This window comes from Carica papaya, chromosome 2 (assembly GCF_054855325.1).
Source record: "Carica papaya isolate Zhongbai chromosome 2, ASM5485532v1, whole genome shotgun sequence".
Classification (NCBI taxonomy): Eukaryota; Viridiplantae; Streptophyta; class Magnoliopsida; order Brassicales; family Caricaceae; genus Carica; species Carica papaya.
The window spans coordinates 6,550,533-6,567,747 of record NC_142310.1 but is presented as its reverse complement, the minus strand read 5'-3'; the positions used below and the strand labels follow the sequence as shown (position 1 = coordinate 6,567,747).

General features: G+C 38.2%; 2 protein-coding genes across 5 annotated transcripts; both read left to right on the top strand.

Annotated features, from left to right (window-relative positions):
- Nucleotides 1–1,320: 1,320 nt before the first annotated feature.
- Nucleotides 1,321–5,722, top strand: LOC110824101 (uncharacterized). 3 transcript variants are annotated; one of them, XM_022054639.2, is made up of 7 exons: nucleotides 1,321–1,387; nucleotides 2,878–2,988; nucleotides 3,767–3,806; nucleotides 3,972–4,067; nucleotides 4,533–4,729; nucleotides 4,823–4,903; nucleotides 5,102–5,722. In XM_022054639.2, exons 2-7 carry the CDS (start codon nucleotides 2,882–2,884, stop codon nucleotides 5,511–5,513), a joined length of 933 nt encoding a protein of 310 aa, XP_021910331.2. In that variant the 5' UTR covers nucleotides 1,321–1,387; nucleotides 2,878–2,881; the 3' UTR covers nucleotides 5,514–5,722. The 3 variants fall into 3 exon arrangements, with proteins under 3 accessions (XP_021910331.2, XP_088069101.1, XP_088069100.1); XM_088212975.1 differs by having other exon boundaries at nucleotides 1,349–1,387; nucleotides 3,559–3,806; XM_088212974.1 differs by lacking the exon at nucleotides 1,321–1,387 and adding an exon at nucleotides 1,833–1,862.
- An 853-nt stretch (nucleotides 5,723–6,575) lies between these two features.
- LOC110824064 (uncharacterized) lies at nucleotides 6,576–13,983 on the top strand. 2 transcript variants are annotated; one of them, XM_088212973.1, is made up of 4 exons: nucleotides 6,576–7,280; nucleotides 8,096–8,343; nucleotides 8,447–10,974; nucleotides 11,069–13,983. In XM_088212973.1, exons 2-4 carry the CDS (start codon nucleotides 8,320–8,322, stop codon nucleotides 12,435–12,437), a joined length of 3,921 nt encoding a protein of 1,306 aa, XP_088069099.1. In that variant the 5' UTR covers nucleotides 6,576–7,280; nucleotides 8,096–8,319; the 3' UTR covers nucleotides 12,438–13,983. The 2 variants fall into 2 exon arrangements, with proteins under 2 accessions (XP_088069099.1, XP_088069098.1); XM_088212972.1 differs by having other exon boundaries at nucleotides 6,576–7,287.
- The last annotated feature ends 3,232 nt before the right edge of the window (nucleotides 13,984–17,215 follow it).

The window sequence follows — 17,215 nt, the reverse complement described above, 5'->3', positions numbered from 1 at the left end:
TTCAGTCAAACTAGCATTGATTCATGCAATAAAACACCCCTAGGGCCATCAGTGGGGCAAAAAATTACGAAAAACTGAGATTTACCGGCGGCGGAGCTCTCGGGTGCAACGATTTCTTCGGCATGAGTCGCGATTTGATGTTTTGCTCCGCTCAACCTGTAGAGAAAATGACGGTGATCACAGTGGTGTAAAAATTACATCAAACAGGAATCAGGAAGGGCCTCATCGGAGGCAAAAACTGAGGGAAGCCGCGGCGGCGCCGCTGGACTTCGGCGGTGTTTTTCGGCCCATTGACCAGTGGTTTGGCTCCGATTTGGCCACATGTGGATTCGACATCGAAAAACGAGCACAGAGTAGAAATTTTACCTCGTTTGGCGGTCAAAAAATTCTCCAGTGTGACGGCGGGTGGCGGCGACCGACTCCCCCGGTGACTGGGTCGTCTTATCCGACGAGGGTACTGGCGGCTAGGGTTTAAGGTTGGGTGTGGGTGAAGTTATTTATAACCTTTCTTTTTTAATCTCAGCCGTCTATCACGATTTAATCTGAGCCATTCGATCGCAATTAAAATAGGAATAAATTTGGGCCGTCTGTACGCGTGAGATTTGGGTCGTCTGTGTGCGCTTTTGATCTGGGCCGCCTGTGCACGCGGGAACGGATCTGGGCCGTCCGATCGCGCGCACGCGGATTGGTCACGTGGCCCCGTCCCGCGTGGCTTCCTGCGTCAGCGTTCCTGCCACGCGGCGTGTCCTGATTGGCTTGGGCTGCTGACGTGGCGTATCTTTTTTAAATTGCGTTTTTACCTTCGATTTTCGATTTTCTTTTCAAAAACATACATAGAATCCAAATTTTCACTCATTTTTTCCAAAATTATTTTTAATTCATTCTCAAAAATAATTTTACCAAATTTTATCATTATTATTATTTTTATTTTTATTAAATTAAATTAAACATATAATTATTATAAAATAAATTAACTATTAAAATAAAATAAAATCTAAAAAAAATTTCAATACGAAAATAAAAATAGTTTTGGGGTGTTACAAAATTATCATAATTTTAGTAATAGTATGTTAGTTTGGTAAAATATTATAAACATCGAATCTGAATGTTTGTAATTTTGTGTATCTTATGTCTTTATTATTATTATTTTTTTATGAATATTATGTATAATTTGAAAAGGAATTCGTCTGAATAAAAAAAGTGGGATAAAGGGAGGAAAAAAACCCGAATGTGAGTGGCAATTTATGTAATTAAGAGAAGATAATGGGTATTTTGGTAAATGAGAAGGTCGAGACTTATCCATACCGTTTTGCCTATAAATCGAAAAAGACCCCCATTTCTTTCTTTCGTTCGTCTTTGAAAGAAATCTAGGGTTTTACTTCTTCAGGTGCGCCTCTCTCTCTCTCTCTCTCTCTCTCTCTCTCTCTCTCTCTCTCTCTCATAGAGAACGCCTTTTATGCGTGTATGTAATCATAATTTCCTCTATCGCGCGCGCTCTCTCTCTCTCTCTCTCTATCTCTCTCACAGATAGCGGTTTTTATGCGTGTATGCAATCATAATATCCTATATTGCTTTTGCTTATATTCGAAATTCTTGATTGATGTTCCGATTTCGAGCTTTCTCGGTTTGTTTTTCTTGGTTCTTGTTGTTGTCTGCTGCTTTTATTGGTTATGCAAGCAATCCATCTTAATGCGCTTCGCTTAGATCTGCTTACTTCTCTCTTCTCTGTGTTTGTATGTATGTGTATATGCGTGTCTATACATGTATGACATTTGCGCTCGCGGTATATGTCTGTGCCAGGTATACATGAGATGTACTTGCATAGAGTCTGTTTACTAGTTATGGGAGAATATAACTAAGAGGTATCCGTCGAAGAAGATCCTACTTACTCGTTGGATTTTATTTTCTGCCAAATTTAGATGTTAACTGAGTAATAACTCAGTAGAATTATTTGGTGCAATTGCTACGTTTATTAAGGAACATTGCTACCTCTTTTACAACGTTGCAAATTTTGGGTTTCCCCGAAGAGAGGTTATATGGTTTTTTATAGTACTCTATTGGTTATCTGGAAGAGAATTGTGACTTAACTTTGAAATCTTAATATGCAGTCTAGAGTTGACATGTTATCATACAGGGGAATAATTTCCTGGAAGTCATAAGAAATTCTCTAGGAGGAAAAATTATGCTGCATTTATTGAAAGAAAACTTGTAGAGATTTATGTTACTAGGTGGATGGTGTAAAAACTAAAAATTTAATTTCTGTTAGGCTTCCTATTTAGGAATTTAAGCAGTTTTGTTGGCATAAATATTTATTTACAGTGTAAATTAGACTAGGTTCCTTGAGTATTAGGCATTATTATATAACTTTGTTCATAAGTTTGCTGAAAAAATGCAAATTTGGCTTTTCCTTGTGAAGTTGGTAAAACCAGTTTTTGTACATGTCTACTCTCATAATATGCCTCTCACATCATTTGAAGTTTTGGTCTCATTTCATATCTTAAGTTCTGTTTTCTTCTACCAATTTCAGATCTTATACAAGAGGAGATGTACAATTTATTTATTGCATGTATTTGAGGTGATAGTTAGTTAACCTCTCCTATCCTTAAGTTAATAGATTGGACTGATTTGACATAAACATTCATTGAGTAAGGACTAAATTGCAGTTTTTAACATTCCTCAAATAAGCACTGAGTTGTGTATTTCAAAAACATGTCGAATTAATTATAATTATGTTGAAATGCGAAGCCCCATCTATGTGATGGGTCAAAAGAAAAGGCACCATATTCCATGTGTGTGTCTCCATTTTCCTGGAGAAGGAATCATCTGATGGCAGGGATGTGAATGAGGCACCCTGATATTTAAAATTTTTTGTTGCAGGAAAATGCCTCGCTATGATGACCGCTCTGGTGGTACACGCCTCTATGTTGGTCGCTTGTCTTCAAGGACTCGAACACGTGACCTTGAGGACATCTTCAGCCGTTATGGGAGGTAATAAGTCCTTTCTACACAAACTGAGCCATATTTTGTGCCTTTCTGTATCATTTGTTTTGGCTGTGTTGATTTTGTGATAGCCTTAACTCTTTGAATATTGTATCATTTACTATGGGTGTTTTCAACTTATCAGTTATTTTTAATAGTTATTTATGCCTCATCTTTTAAGCATAATAAGATCACAAATTTGTCCTAAAATATTCTGCTGATATTCTATCTTCGATTGACTTTCACTTATCACCAAATTCCTTGTGTCACGGTTGAAAATATTTTTCTAGGCAGGTATTACATTTTTGTGATGTTTATTGAACAGAGAAAGTTTGTCTTGTCAATTTGAGATTCGGATTCTTTATTGTTCAATATTTTTATTTTTATTTTTCCTTTTATTTTGGATTAGTACAAACAGAAATCCCTTGGAGTGTAGTTAACACTAGAATGTGTAGGAGGAGATTGAGGCCTTTAGCAAGCCCTTTTTAGTGCTTGCGACTTGCTAATATTAATATATGTGTGAGAACGTTGCACCCTTCCACGTGTCTGTGTGGTTTAACTTGAATGATCTTGTTGAAGGTTTCTGGGATTTTGCCTAACCTGGAGGTCTATGGTGAGAGGTTGACCTTGGTGGATTTGGCGAGTCTTTCTATAATGTTATTGCGTGTTTTTATGGAAATGGCAACAATCTCAAAGTGGTGTTTAGTTCATCTGTGAGGGGCGAAGTATCAACCCTTCGATACTTGTGTCTTGATGGCCTTACTATTTCTGGCACCCGTTTACGCAGAATTCGCGATGTGGATATGAAGCGTGACTTCGCCTTTGTTGTATGTATTTTCTTACCTTTTGCTACTTTTTCGTGCTCTCAGTCTGTGACTTGCACAAATGAAATCCTTGAACTTTTTTTGCTGTGTATTTCCCTTGAAAGTATAATGTCGCTTAAAATGTATTGTGTAAATATGATCTTCTTGCCATCTCCCCCCTGTTAACAGGAGTTTAGTGACCCTCGTGATGCTGATGACGCAAGATATGGCTTGAATGGTCGGGAAGTTGATGGGAGCCGTATCATTGTAGAGTTTGCTAAGGGAGTAAGTTGTTTTAAACATTTTCCACAATTTATATTCATTAGATTAGTTATTTAGTGGTCCGTTGCTTGCAGCAAGAACCATGAATTTGGCTTGGAATCAGCCATGACAGGATTATTGTTCGGCTGAAATAATCATAAATTTTGTCCCATGCATTTACTGTGTTAATATGTTACATTTAAAGGTGTTCAGCGTATGTTACTCTTTATCATATTGATTCAGTGGTGCTAGTTACAGCTTTTATACTCTTATTGAGCATTTCAGCTTTAATTACTTGTAACTTTATGCAATCTTTTGTATCAGCTTTTTCGGTTCTTTGATGATTTATGCTCTTTTGTCATGTGTGTCAAAACTTACCAACACTTATTCAGCTGACTTCTTTTCCTACATATTGTATATGGTTTAGCATGTTTTTACAGAATTATAGATGTTGATATTGAGTGGTCAAATAATTTTTTCTTAACTTAGGGTCCACGGGGTCCTGGCGGCTCTCGTGAGTATCTTGGTAGAGGTCCTCCTCCTGGGTCGGGTCGTTGCTTCAACTGTGGACTTGATGGCCACTGGGCCCGGGACTGCAAAGCTGGTGATTGGAAGAATAAGTGTTATCGCTGTGGAGAGCGAGGTCACATTGAAAGAAACTGTAAAAATAGTCCAAAGAAACTCAAGTACGAATACAAACTCTTCCTGCCATACATCATTTGTCTTCAAGTCTACTATCCTTGTTCAGTTAATCTTTTAAATCGGATTTTCTTGCACAGACGAAGCCGGAGTTATTCGCGGTCACCCACTCCACACCGTGGTAGAAGCAGGAGCCGCAGTTACAGCAGAGGCCGTGACAGGTTTGTTTTTACATATAACTTGTATGTTTGAGGGGGTGTAGATTATTCTTCTTTATATCCTTGTAACTGTGATTCAGGGCAAGCTTTCAAAATTTGTTTTATATGAGACATTCATAATCATTGACATCATTACTCTATGATCTTTGCTTCATAAACTGTCCATTCTACTGTTATGCTGAATTTTTGAATGCTTTGCAGTCGATCCAGATCACCTGCCAGGAGAGAACGAAGTCTTGAAAGGGAAAGAAGAGCAGGAAGCCCCCATGATAGCCGGAGCCCTAAGCGGCACAGGAGTTCACCACCACCATCGAAAGGGAGGAAGCATAGTCTTTCACCAGATGAAAGAAGTCCAAGAGACAGGAGCCAGTCCCCAGGAGATGACAGGCAGGCCAATGGGTCCGATTACAGCAGGAGCCCTCCAGCAAAGAGTCAAAGTAGGAGCAGGAGCCCTATGGATGATGCTGATGGTCCTGAGCGCAGAACTTACAGAAGCCCAGGGGAGGAGAATGGGCACAGCCGTAGCCCTAGTCCTATCCCAAGGGATGATAGGAGCCCTGTGGACGATGATGATAATCATGGCTCTCTGAGGGGTGGCAGTGAATCAGCTTGAAAACAGTGGTTTTAATTTAAGATGACATTAGTCTTGTGTTTGCAAACTCTTCCCGCCTCTCTTCTATGGATGATTGGAATGTTTTTAGTTCAATTCTATTGTTAAGATATTTCTCATTTTCTCCTATAACGAGGATCATAAGGTTTTGTAGCTTTTACCAACTAAATACATTGTCTTATTGAATATTGATTTGCTTTTCTGTTTGTAAATTTGCAATCTTAATGGAGACGAAGGGAAGCGGAGTAGGTGTCTGTCGCCCACAACTTCTAGACAAATGTGGGCTAACGACATTTTCATGTGTTTATAGAAGATATTTCTTGTGTTCGAATCTCTAGATATGAACACAGAAATTTGAATGTTCTAAGCATTAATTGGGAAGAGAGAACCTATGATTTTAAATGGACTCAAAAATTTTCAAAAGGTCAAGTAGTATTTTTTAAAATTAAGCTCAAAGGGAAGTTTACATCTGAGTTGATTTGGTGAACATATGGTACATTTCTATTGTAGTGTCATAATCAACAAGTGGTGAAATGGTGGGTCTACGTTGTATTTAAATTTAGTGGATGTTGACAAGACACGTAGAGATAAAATAGTTGATTGTCAATCATGAAAGTGACAATGAACACTTAAACTCCCATTCCTTCCGAGTCAATGCATAATTGATCCAAAGATATTATTAATCCACACCTACCCACTACAAAAGCAATAAAGGAAATGGAGAAAAGAAAACAACTAACACAATAATGGCGCTGATCGTTTTTCAAACATAATATTAAAAATTGAAACGAGTTTTGAAAAGTCAAATTCGAGTTCATCCCCCTTTTTTTTTAAAAAAAAATTTTAATTTTATCCATTTAAAAAATATTAGTGTTAAAAATTGGGAAAACATTGGATGTGTAAAGTTTGATGAGAAAATATTTAAGACCCACTTTGGATTTTAACCCAACAGATATCAACCCCAAAATTAAAACCCAAAACACCAGAAAAGCCCGATTTCAAGATCCATTAGTCCCAAAGGACTAGACCCGACCCAGGCTTATAAAACGACACTGTTTCATTTTGAGGCTCCTTCCTTCCTTTCGGCTAACAGGGAGGGGGATTGGCTAGGGCTTGGAAATTCATATGAAAAGCAAAAAAGAAGAGGACAAGAGACACAGGCGTTTGGCTCGAGAGCAGAAGACGTGAGAAGCAGAGAAAGAGAAAACGGTCCGCGTCATGTAACAGACCAAGAAGAAGCCGAAAATTAATAAGAAGGGACTCTCTGCAACCGTATGGAAGAGGCATAAAAAGGGAAGGGGATCTGATCGAGATTGGCAGTGAAGCAAAGTCTTTACGTTGACTTGAAGGAAGAGGAAGAAAGAGAAAAAGCCGAGAAGGGAGAACACAGAGGGGGACCGATGCTCGGCAGCTCCTTCGCGTGGTTGCACCGGAGTGAGAAGCTCCCTCTATCCTTAGCGAAAAGCCGAGGAAAACTAGAAGGAAAAAACGAAAAAAGGGTAGTTGAAAGAGGGAGCTAGGGGCTTGGAAGGAGGAAGGAGAAAAAACGAGGTCTCGGTTTGGTGGAGGAGGAACCCAAAAAGCCTGTCGAAGGGGGAGGATTTTCTTGGCTTCAGTACAGAGGGCTCGGTATGAAAAGAAAAGAAACAGAGTAAAACAAAGAAAAAAAAAGAAGGCCACTGAAAGAGAGACAAGAAAGGAAGAACCCCGAGGAGAAGACGGTGATTCGAATGAATCAAAATTTGCGGGGATTCCAATCTGGACCCTTAGGTGATTGGTAACAACCTAGCTATCGTGTTTCTTTTCTTTTTTTCTTTTTTGGATTAAGTTTATGATGTAATTGTATGATGCATTGAAGAATTTGGAGTGAGAGTTGAAAATCATGAAGGTGTTTGTTTGTGGCGAATGCATGTGTGTTAAGCTGAGAATGAATTAGGAGACTTATAATGCTTGTGCAAAGCCTGTGTTTTATTTCATCATGAGAGATTCATGTTAAAGCATTTGCCGATGTGAGTTGATGTGGATCTTTAATTTGAGAATTGAATTGTCTTGAAATCAATTTAGATTTTTTAAACTATATTCTTCCCTTTGATTTTAAACTTCGGCTCCTTGATTTGAGTGGTTTTGGATCTGAAATCTAAGTAGATTGTTCGTGATTGGTTTTCTTTGATGATTTATCGTGTTCAAAGTTCTCTCAAATTTGATTTGGATGGTCACTTGGTTGGATCTAGATAAGGTTCCTTGATTATAATTTTTCATTTTAGTTTTTGTTAACTTGTTGCTTTTTCAACCCTGCTCACTGAATGATATCAGATGCTTGATTTGGCTAGATTTTTAATTATTTTGTTAACTGATTGGTTTGGGCATGTAGTTGTTGTTTGATCTCTGACTTCATTGATGTCATGACGTGTTTCTTAATTTCTCTTTAGGTATCCATCCATAATTGTTTGATTTGATTTTCATTTACTATTGTTAGGTGTATCACTGCAAGTAAATCCTTGTCGCTCCAATTGTTAAGAAAATTTACTATAGATTTGATATTTTTGTCTATTTATGGTGTTTGAAGTTTTAACTTGTATCTGCAGGACCTTAGCTGCTTTGCACGCCTTTTGTTGTTTTTATTGGGTCACTAGACGGGAAATTATCAGGCTTAAGTGCTTAGCACAATCTTTTTTGAATTTGCATTTGTATGCATTTCTGGGTTTGACCTGAGAGTGACTTCAAATGTGCGTTTCTGCAAGTTGATGCTGTTTAATTATATTTGACAAAGTTAACAAGAAGTCATCAAGCAAAGCAAACATTTGGAGCCATGCCTGTGTCAGGAAATGAAGAGGTGTTACTTCTGTTTCCAAGTTGCTAGTTAACTAGGATTAAAGAAGTATGAAAGTTTTTTGTTTCTGAATTTGAATATTAATTGCTTTATCTTCTATTGGCAGACTGGGTTCAAGCCCATTGCCTGGCAGTCTAGTGATTACAGTGCAGGTATTCCTATCAAGAAAAGGAGGTTTCCCTTGATCCGGCCTCCTTCGCCACCTATTGAAGAGCCATCTTCTTTGCTGGAAAAAAATGATTCACAACAGGAAAAACTTTCTAACCCATCTCAAGGGCTGCCTATTTCAAGGGCTCCTGATGTTGCAACAAGTGTCTCCGGCTTGCTGACCACAAGAAAGAGCACCTTGGTGGTGGAAGAAACAAGAAGTTCTGATGTTAATAATGGTAACTTGGCACCAACTACTGAGAACCACCCAAGAGTGCCAATTGAAAAATTGAACTGTACAAGTCAGTCTGCTGATCTGACAGAGATTGAGGCCAAAGAGAAGGTTGTTGAAGTTAAAACTTCTGCCAGTGTCTTGATTAATCCTGTGACAATCGAGTTAAAATCAGCATCCACTGAGGCCCTTGCACCTACTGTTGGAAAAGAGAAATCTAGTCGGAAAGAAGTGGAAGAAAAGTGTCAATCTGCAATTTCTAATGTTTCTGCAAATATCAAATTGTCATTAAATTTTAAGGAACATCTTATTCCAGCTGCAGCAGGCCCACAAAGTGGGGAGAGTTGTCAGAGTCAGGAAAAAGAAGAACTAGTTTCATTGGGTTTGTCTTTAAGCAAGGGTGAAAGCAGTATGCAAGACAAGATTGATGACTTGCCATCGAATAATGATGGTGAAAACACATGCAGTAACAGATCAAATTGGGATTTGAATACTACAATGGATACTTGGGAAAGCCCTGATGCTAGTGCAGGTGATTTGAAGCCATTGAATTGCATGGCTGGGATGGTTGGCTCTGCTGTTAATACCGAAAATCAGAACATAGTGGGGGTTGGATGCAGATCTGATACTGCAACACTGTCTACCACCTCTGAAGCTTCTCTCCTTTTAGGCATCAGTTCGTCGTGTCATCAGTTAAGATCATGTGAAAAAAATCCCAGTTTGGCAGCAAAAGTGGGGCAAGATAGGATTGGTCTAATCATTCCCTCACTTGGATTGAGCTTGCCTTCTAACAATGTAAACATGGTCAGTTGTAGGGCTGTCAAAACAGAACCAGTTGATAAGAATGTCAGACAAGATTCTACAGGAGCTACGGCCAATACTGTGGGGCAAGAAACTAGAGTGAAGCCTGAACGAATTGAAAGGCACAATCAAGAAGCTTTCATACCATCAAATCATGCTGTTCTTAGTTCAATAAAGCTTGAACCAGTTAGTGAGGTTCGTCAGGAAAACTTAAAACAAATAGAGGCTACACCAAAAGTAATAGATAAGCAGATGATGCGTGCTAATAACCTAGGAATATGTTCTTCTTCAATGTCAAATCAGTCAGATGAACATATTCTACAACCCAAGGATAGTGGAAGTATTCCTCCATGCGCAAAAGTTGTGCATGCAAGTGAAAAGTTATTGAACCATTCTGAATGTTCAGTCTCAACAAGTGGAAGTGAGGATAGTGGTAAGTTGCCTCAAGAAGCCTGTGAAACTGCTATTCAGGTTGCATCAGAACCGCACACTGAAATAAATAGAGATGCAAGCATGGATGATGCTGATAAGTGCAGTTTAAAAAGTATGGATGAACTTCCCTTTGGTTCGTGTGTAAGTGTAGAAGGTTCTGTAAGTGATGAAGAAATGATTAATTTATCAGGGGATATGCTAGAAGAAGAATCATATGGTTCTGATTATGATTCAGATGGCAACCATAATATACCTGAGTGTATGGATATAGAACAAGATGGTGGAGAAGATGACTATGAAGATGGTGAGGTCCGAGAATCAGTAAGTCATACTGTGGCAGTGGATTCTGCATTGGAAAAAAGCAGAGTGGAAAGCATTAATGAGGCTGAGTATGATAACAAGATAACAGAGTTTAGAGGCCTAACTAACAATGAACTTACCACATCATCCTTTGTTAAAGAGAAAGTCAATAAAGTAGGAGACCATGGTGAAATGAATGATGATTACATTAAGAGATCTGGTGAGATTGGGTGTGATAAGGAAATTTATCTAGATGCCAACAAAAGGGCTTGCTTGCAGAAATTAGTTGAAATACCAAATAAGGGGCCTGACAACGAGAATCATATTGCAGCGGTTGAAAGAAAATCACTAGATGTATCTAGAAGAAAAGATGCTACGAAAGAACCAGAGACAGAAAAGTCATCTGACCCAGCCAGTAATGCAGGCCAAGGAACTTTAGCAACTGCTTCGGTAGCTTCAGATGGAAAGGCTAGCATTGATGTGGTAGAAAAGAACCAATCTACTTTACCCAAGGCTGAAGCATCATCCAGTGGGGATTTTGCTGGTAAGGATTCTAACAGTGGAGGTACTCGAAGCAGGATAATTAACTTGGCCCGAGCATCTAATGCATCTTCAAGTATTACAATGAGATCTATTCTAGGAGGGTCAATACAATCACAAAGTGGAGGAGAAAGATTATCTAATGTTGCGTTTGATGGAGAGAAGTTGCATCCTCGAGGGAGGTGAAAATTTTTTCTATTGCTTTTTCTTTCATTCTAGTGTAACAAGATCTGTGAACATAATTATATTATTTTGCTTTCTCACTGCATTTTACAGAGATGAATTTTATGTGGATGGTTCCCATAAATTCTCAAGAGAGAGGCATCATGATCAATCATCTAGAAGTTCTAGAATGAATTTTGTGCCTGGCCGAGGAAGAGTTTCAAGCCGGATAAACACTAGCCGTTGTGAATGGGAGACTGAACGTGACTTTGGTGCAGAATTTTATAATGGTCGAAGGGAATTTCTTCCTACTGGTCGCAAATTTGAATCTACACATGCAGATATTGAAATCAGTAATTATAGTGATATAGAACAGGATGGTGCTTTTGTTGGTACAGGTCGGGGAGGGAGAAAACTTTTAAATGATGATACGTCATTTCTTCGACATATAAACCCAAGAAGGCATTCCCCTGGAGGGAGAGATGGGCCTGCCAACCGTGGCCTTCCAATTGTTTGTAGAGGTCCAAGAAATGCTAGCCCAGGTAGTATTGGCAATGATGGTTCTCCACTAATTGGACTTAGGCCAAATGATAAGTTCATGAGAGGCTTTCCAGATGACAGCACTCATCCTGTGTTTACCCGCTCTCAACCTCCATTTGAAGGATTAAACGGTCAATTTGTTAGAGGAAATAGAAACTTATCTTCTGTCCAAAGAAGGGGAATTCATCGAATTCGTTCTAAATCTCCTATCAGAGCAAGAGCTCGCTCTCCTGGTCCATGGCCATCTCCTAGGAGAAGATCTCCAGATGGGTTTGGTGGACATCCAGAGTTATCTCATCGAAGATCGCCACCAATTTACAGGATGGAGAGGATGAGATCACCTGATCATCCTTGTTTTCCTGGAGATATGGTTGTTAGAAGACATGGTTCTTCTACATATATGTCTCGACCATCTAATGATTTGAGAGACATGGAGTCTGGACGGGATCATGGACATCCAAGGTCTGTTGTTTCTAATAGGAGCCCATCTGGTCGTGTTTTACTGAGAAAGAACAGGAGATTCGATATGGTAGATCCTCGAGAAAGAACTGATAATGATAATTACTTCAGGGGGCCAATTAGTTCTAGCCGTTTTCATGAACTTGGTAGTGATGGAAGTGTTGATGACAGAAGAAGGTTTGGAGATAGACGTGAGCCTGTTCGTCCTTTTAGGCCTCCTTATAATGGTCCTGATGATGACAGTTTCCATCTTAATGGAGAGGATGGTCCTAGGTCTTTGAGATTTTGTCAAGAAGGTGAGCCTGAGTTTCATGAAAGAGGGAGCTTGAGGGAATTTGATAGACGGGTCAAGAATCGACCTGTGGATGCACCTAGGAGAATGAGAGGCATTGAAGATCAGGAAGGAAATTTCAGGCATGGTGCTCAAATATGGCATGGTGATGGGTTTAATGGTATATCACGGGTTAAAAGAAAACGGTTTTGATTAGTTTTAGGGTTATAATGGGCAGAATTTTGTTGAATTTACATTCTACTTGACATTCTCCAACCGGACAGAGAATGTTAGTGAATGCTAGCTCAGTTCAAAGGTTGGATACTGTGCCTAATGGTTCATTTCTCTGCTGTGTACATAGCTTGTTTCTTTTGGTACCATGTAGGTTGATTCTTCTTCAGACTCTTTACAGTTTCCTTATTTGCTAATTCAGAACGTTGGTGGTTCAGGACTGTTTCAGCAAGCCTTGTCCTTTAATAAATGCTTCAGCAAATCATTAATGATCAAGGGTCATTTTGTCAAAGCCATTCTGTAAATTCTTTGGTCATACTTGTTAGCTTTCTTATATGTTGCCTACAAGTCTATAACACCTGATGGACCAGAGCATATATGCAGTGAGGAACCAATTGGACTCTCAACTGATATTAAGGTCATCAAGTTGGTGATCAATAAACTGAGTTATTGACTATTATTTGCTTTTCCTTTTCTCATTCCTCTTATTCTGTTGCTGAAGTGATGATTTCTTCAATTCTGCAATGAGGGATGATTATCGATATTGCTAAATATGAGATGCGGGTTCATTCAGTTTCTACATGGACCTGAAGGTTATGCAAACTACACTTTGTGTAGCCTATTTTAGGAGGAATATTCTGGTTTGGAGGCAACTTACTCAAACTCCTAGACTGGTTTCCCTCTGATTAGGTTTACTGATCTGTTATTGGTTGAGATACTTTTTGGACTGGACTTTTTTTCTAAGGCATACATGTAAACCATTTGCACTCCAACTGCTATAGCAAATTTTTGGATTTGTACATTGAAGGTTTTGGTTCCTCTGCTGGAGGTAATGTGTGCTGATAAGACGTCAAAGGCGTGAGCTTCAAGGGAATGTGGGATATTAGAGAAGACAATTGATATGTTGCTAGTTTTTTTGGTAGTATCTACCATCTAGACACTTAGAAATTTACATTTACTGCAGATACTTGATAGTGGTTGCTGCTTTCATGTCATGGCTAATAAGTGAAATCCTATTGACCAGTATTATAGGCGTTTGCTTTGGGACAATTCCTTTCTTCTGAATTGATTTGGTGCCTTGAAATGTGGGATGGCACTGCCGTTTGAATTGGGATAGCCTATATATCTGATGGCTTTGATGATTGATTTCTTTGACCCTTGATGTGGTTTGGACCTTGGCTGTGCTTGGCACAACATGGATAGTGAGACAAGGTTGAGAAATGCGATGCCAGTCATGAATGCAGGAGTTGAATATTGTTGATAATGGACCAAATGGTTAATTTAGGAATTTGGGAAGTCAGATATGATCGATAATCTGGTTGGCCATGGACTATGGTTCAAGTTACCAGTATAAAGAAGATCGTAGTTAAAAAAAAAAAAAATGTCACTAGACAATTTTGGTTGGCATCTCCTTTGGGATTAAACTTGGGAAACCATTAGATTCATAAACTCATTAATTACTAACTGAACTAATTTCCTATGATGGTAATATAAATTGGCTGAGGTGCTTAGCCGGCTTTATTCTTAAGGAATGGTATGGTAGTCCTCAGTTTTATGTTATTGAATAGAAGTAAAATTTAAGTGTGAAATTATCTTTCAAAAGTTATTGAAAAGGAATAAGAAATGAGTCAAATGTTTCATTAAGTGGAATCGGTAAATGGTATTGGAATTGACTATATGTATATGTAGGATTTTCTACCAGTAGGGTTGTTTAGTTTCATGATTTCTATAACAATTTTCTCGAGGGAATTTATAAATCTATTTATACTTGTCGCTATTTTGGATGTTATAGGAGAGAAATGTAAGAAATTTTGAGGGGATTGAGGATGAAGGGGATTTTAATAGGATTAGAACCCGACCTTTATTTTTTATTTTTGGTTACTCTCTTTATTCAAATTATAAATTTTGTGAAATTTATTGACATATTTATATATTTAAATTATAAATTTTTATGTTTGGTAATATAATATATAACTAAACATAATGTAACTAATCACGAGCAATTGCTTAGGTCTACATGGTATGTATATTCTTCTTTTCCTACAATAATAGGACAAAATTTTTACTTTTTATATTTATTGATAAATCTAATTAGAAGAGAACAAACAAAAAAAAAAAAAAAGAAAAAAAAACACTTGTAAAACTATAACTAAATTTGTTTATCTTGTTATGCATTTGATCTCGAATTATTAATTTTTGTTATTTGTTTGTGTAATACCCAATTTAATTTTTGGTGCAATTTAAATTAATTTGTAATATAATTTTTTAATTTTAATTTAATGTAAAAATGAAAAAAAAATTGAAGGAAGATGAAATTGAAAATAATTTTGAGGAAAAATAATAAAAATTTAGGTTCTAAGAGTATTTTTAAAAGAAAAATAAAAAATTAAGGGTCAAAATATAATTTAAAAAAGTTGTGTCACGTAGGACGACTCAGATCCGCTCCCGCGCGCACGGACGACCCAAATGCGTGCACTCCCCAGGCGCGATCGGATGGTCATATTTAAACGCGATCGGACGGTGTAGATCAAATGCGATGAATGATCCAAATTAAAAGAGAACGTGTATAAATAACCATTTTCACACCAAACTCTAACCCTAGCTGCCAGATACCCTCGCCGGATAAGAAGACTTAGCTGCCGGAAAGGAGAGCCGTCGCCACCCGTCGCCGCGCCGGAGCCACTTCCGACCACCAAAAGAGGTAAAAATTTTCTCATTTGCTCAGAATTCCATTTTAAACACCCCCGTGGTTAAATCGGAGCCAAAAGACCGGTGGATTGGTTGGAAACTGCAGACAAAGCTCGGTAGTGCCACCGCGGGAAATTTCAAAAATCTCCTCCGATGAGGCCCTTCTTGATTCCCGTTCTGCGAAATTTTTTCACCATTGTAATCACCGTTTCCTTCTCTACAGGTTGACCGAAGCAAAACACCCAGTTGCAAAAGTGAACCGGCAGAGCCGCCGCATTGGAGAGTTCCGCCGCCGACAAGTTTCAGTTTTTCATTTTTTTCGACCAACTGAGGCCCCTTAATGTATTTTTTCGTAAGAATTGATGCAAAACTGGCTGAAAATAGCCAAACCAAGGCGAATCGCCACCGGCCATCGCCGGAGCACGGCAGAGCTACCGTGCTGAAATTTCAGAATTGGCCAAAAAGGGGTCCTGACACTATTTCTGGGTTTTTTTTTTGGATATTTGTAGGTACTTGTAGCGCGTTTTAATCTTTGAAGAAAAATTCAGGGAATCTAGAGACTACCAGTAGGCGCAATCAAATAGTTTCGCTTGTTGGACATTGAATTGAGTAAGAATCCCTCACTCTACTATCTGTTATGGAATTGAAGTCAAATTAACAATAATACGGTATTTTGTACAAATTAGAAAATATCCATAATTAATTATGGGTTACTAATGGAGGCGGAACTGAAAATTATCTAATGTTATTTATGTTGATTGTTTTTACAGTTTAAATGCATGATAGTATTTTATTGATCAATTCTATAGTTTGAAATATATATATTGATCGTTTTATGTATTTAGGATTGGATTGGAAAATAATATAGATTAAAGGATAACGAAAAATTGCGTGATTAAGTGAATGAACGAAACGACAGTCTTACTGGATATCCTGAGAGATGGTGGATAGACCTGGTATATGAGGAACCCAACCGTGAACATTGCCTCATAACAGACGGGGTATCGAGATTTGGTAATTTGGCGCTCATACCGGACGGGGTATGGGGACGGTCCGTTTCACCCTCATACCGGACGGGGTATTGAGGTTTAATAGTTTGACGCTCATACTGGACGGAATATGAGGACAATCCGTTAATTTGAAATATTAAAGGAAATGGTTCATATGTTGTGAAAACATCCATATGAACTCCCATGTATACTAGTAGACTGATAAAAAGGATAAAATAGTTGTTCAAATCGATTACATATAAAATCATGATTTGTGTTATGTTATTGTCTCTATAATTTGTTTTATAAATTTCACTATGGTAAGTAGATGGTAAAATATTTTATTTATGATAAATGAATTTGTTTAATTAAGAGCTCAGTTAGTTATTTTTTATTTTTCTACCAACATTCATTTCTATATCGGTGAGTAGCGTGATATTCTTACTGGGCTAGTATAACTTATTCCTTATTTAACCATTTCAGATCAAGAGGACTAGGATCCAGAGCCCGATCCACAAGAGGGTTGCGAGTAGGATACATTTTTTATTTATTTTCTGTTTATTTCCTTAATTTTTATATTTTCTTTAAGAAGGGTAATTTCTGTATCACAATTTGGTACTTTAAGTTATTGTGTAATGAATGTAAACCCTAACTAATTATTTCGCTTCCGCACTTAATTTATGATTTATTTCTTTTAGAATTTTGTGGTCGTTACAGTTGGTATCGAAGCTGTGTTCCTTGGACCCATTCTTTATACAAAATCCTTAGGAAGCACCAAAAACAATGAATTATCACTCAACAATTCCTTATGAAATGTAAGTATAGATAGATGAGGAGAGGAATACCCCCACTAAACCGAGCAGCCCGAGAGGGTTTGCTTAGAGAGGATGTTGACTAGTTATTTGAGATGTTGGAGAGACTCATTGCTGCCTAGCAGACATGGGAGGAAATGAGGTAGCTACCTGACCCTCCCCTGTTGCCACAGGTTGAGCCACCCCTACAGCGAGAGGATCCCAGCCACCTCGGTATGACTCTGCTCCTCCACAGTACCATCCGGCACCACCATATTATGATCCGGTGCCT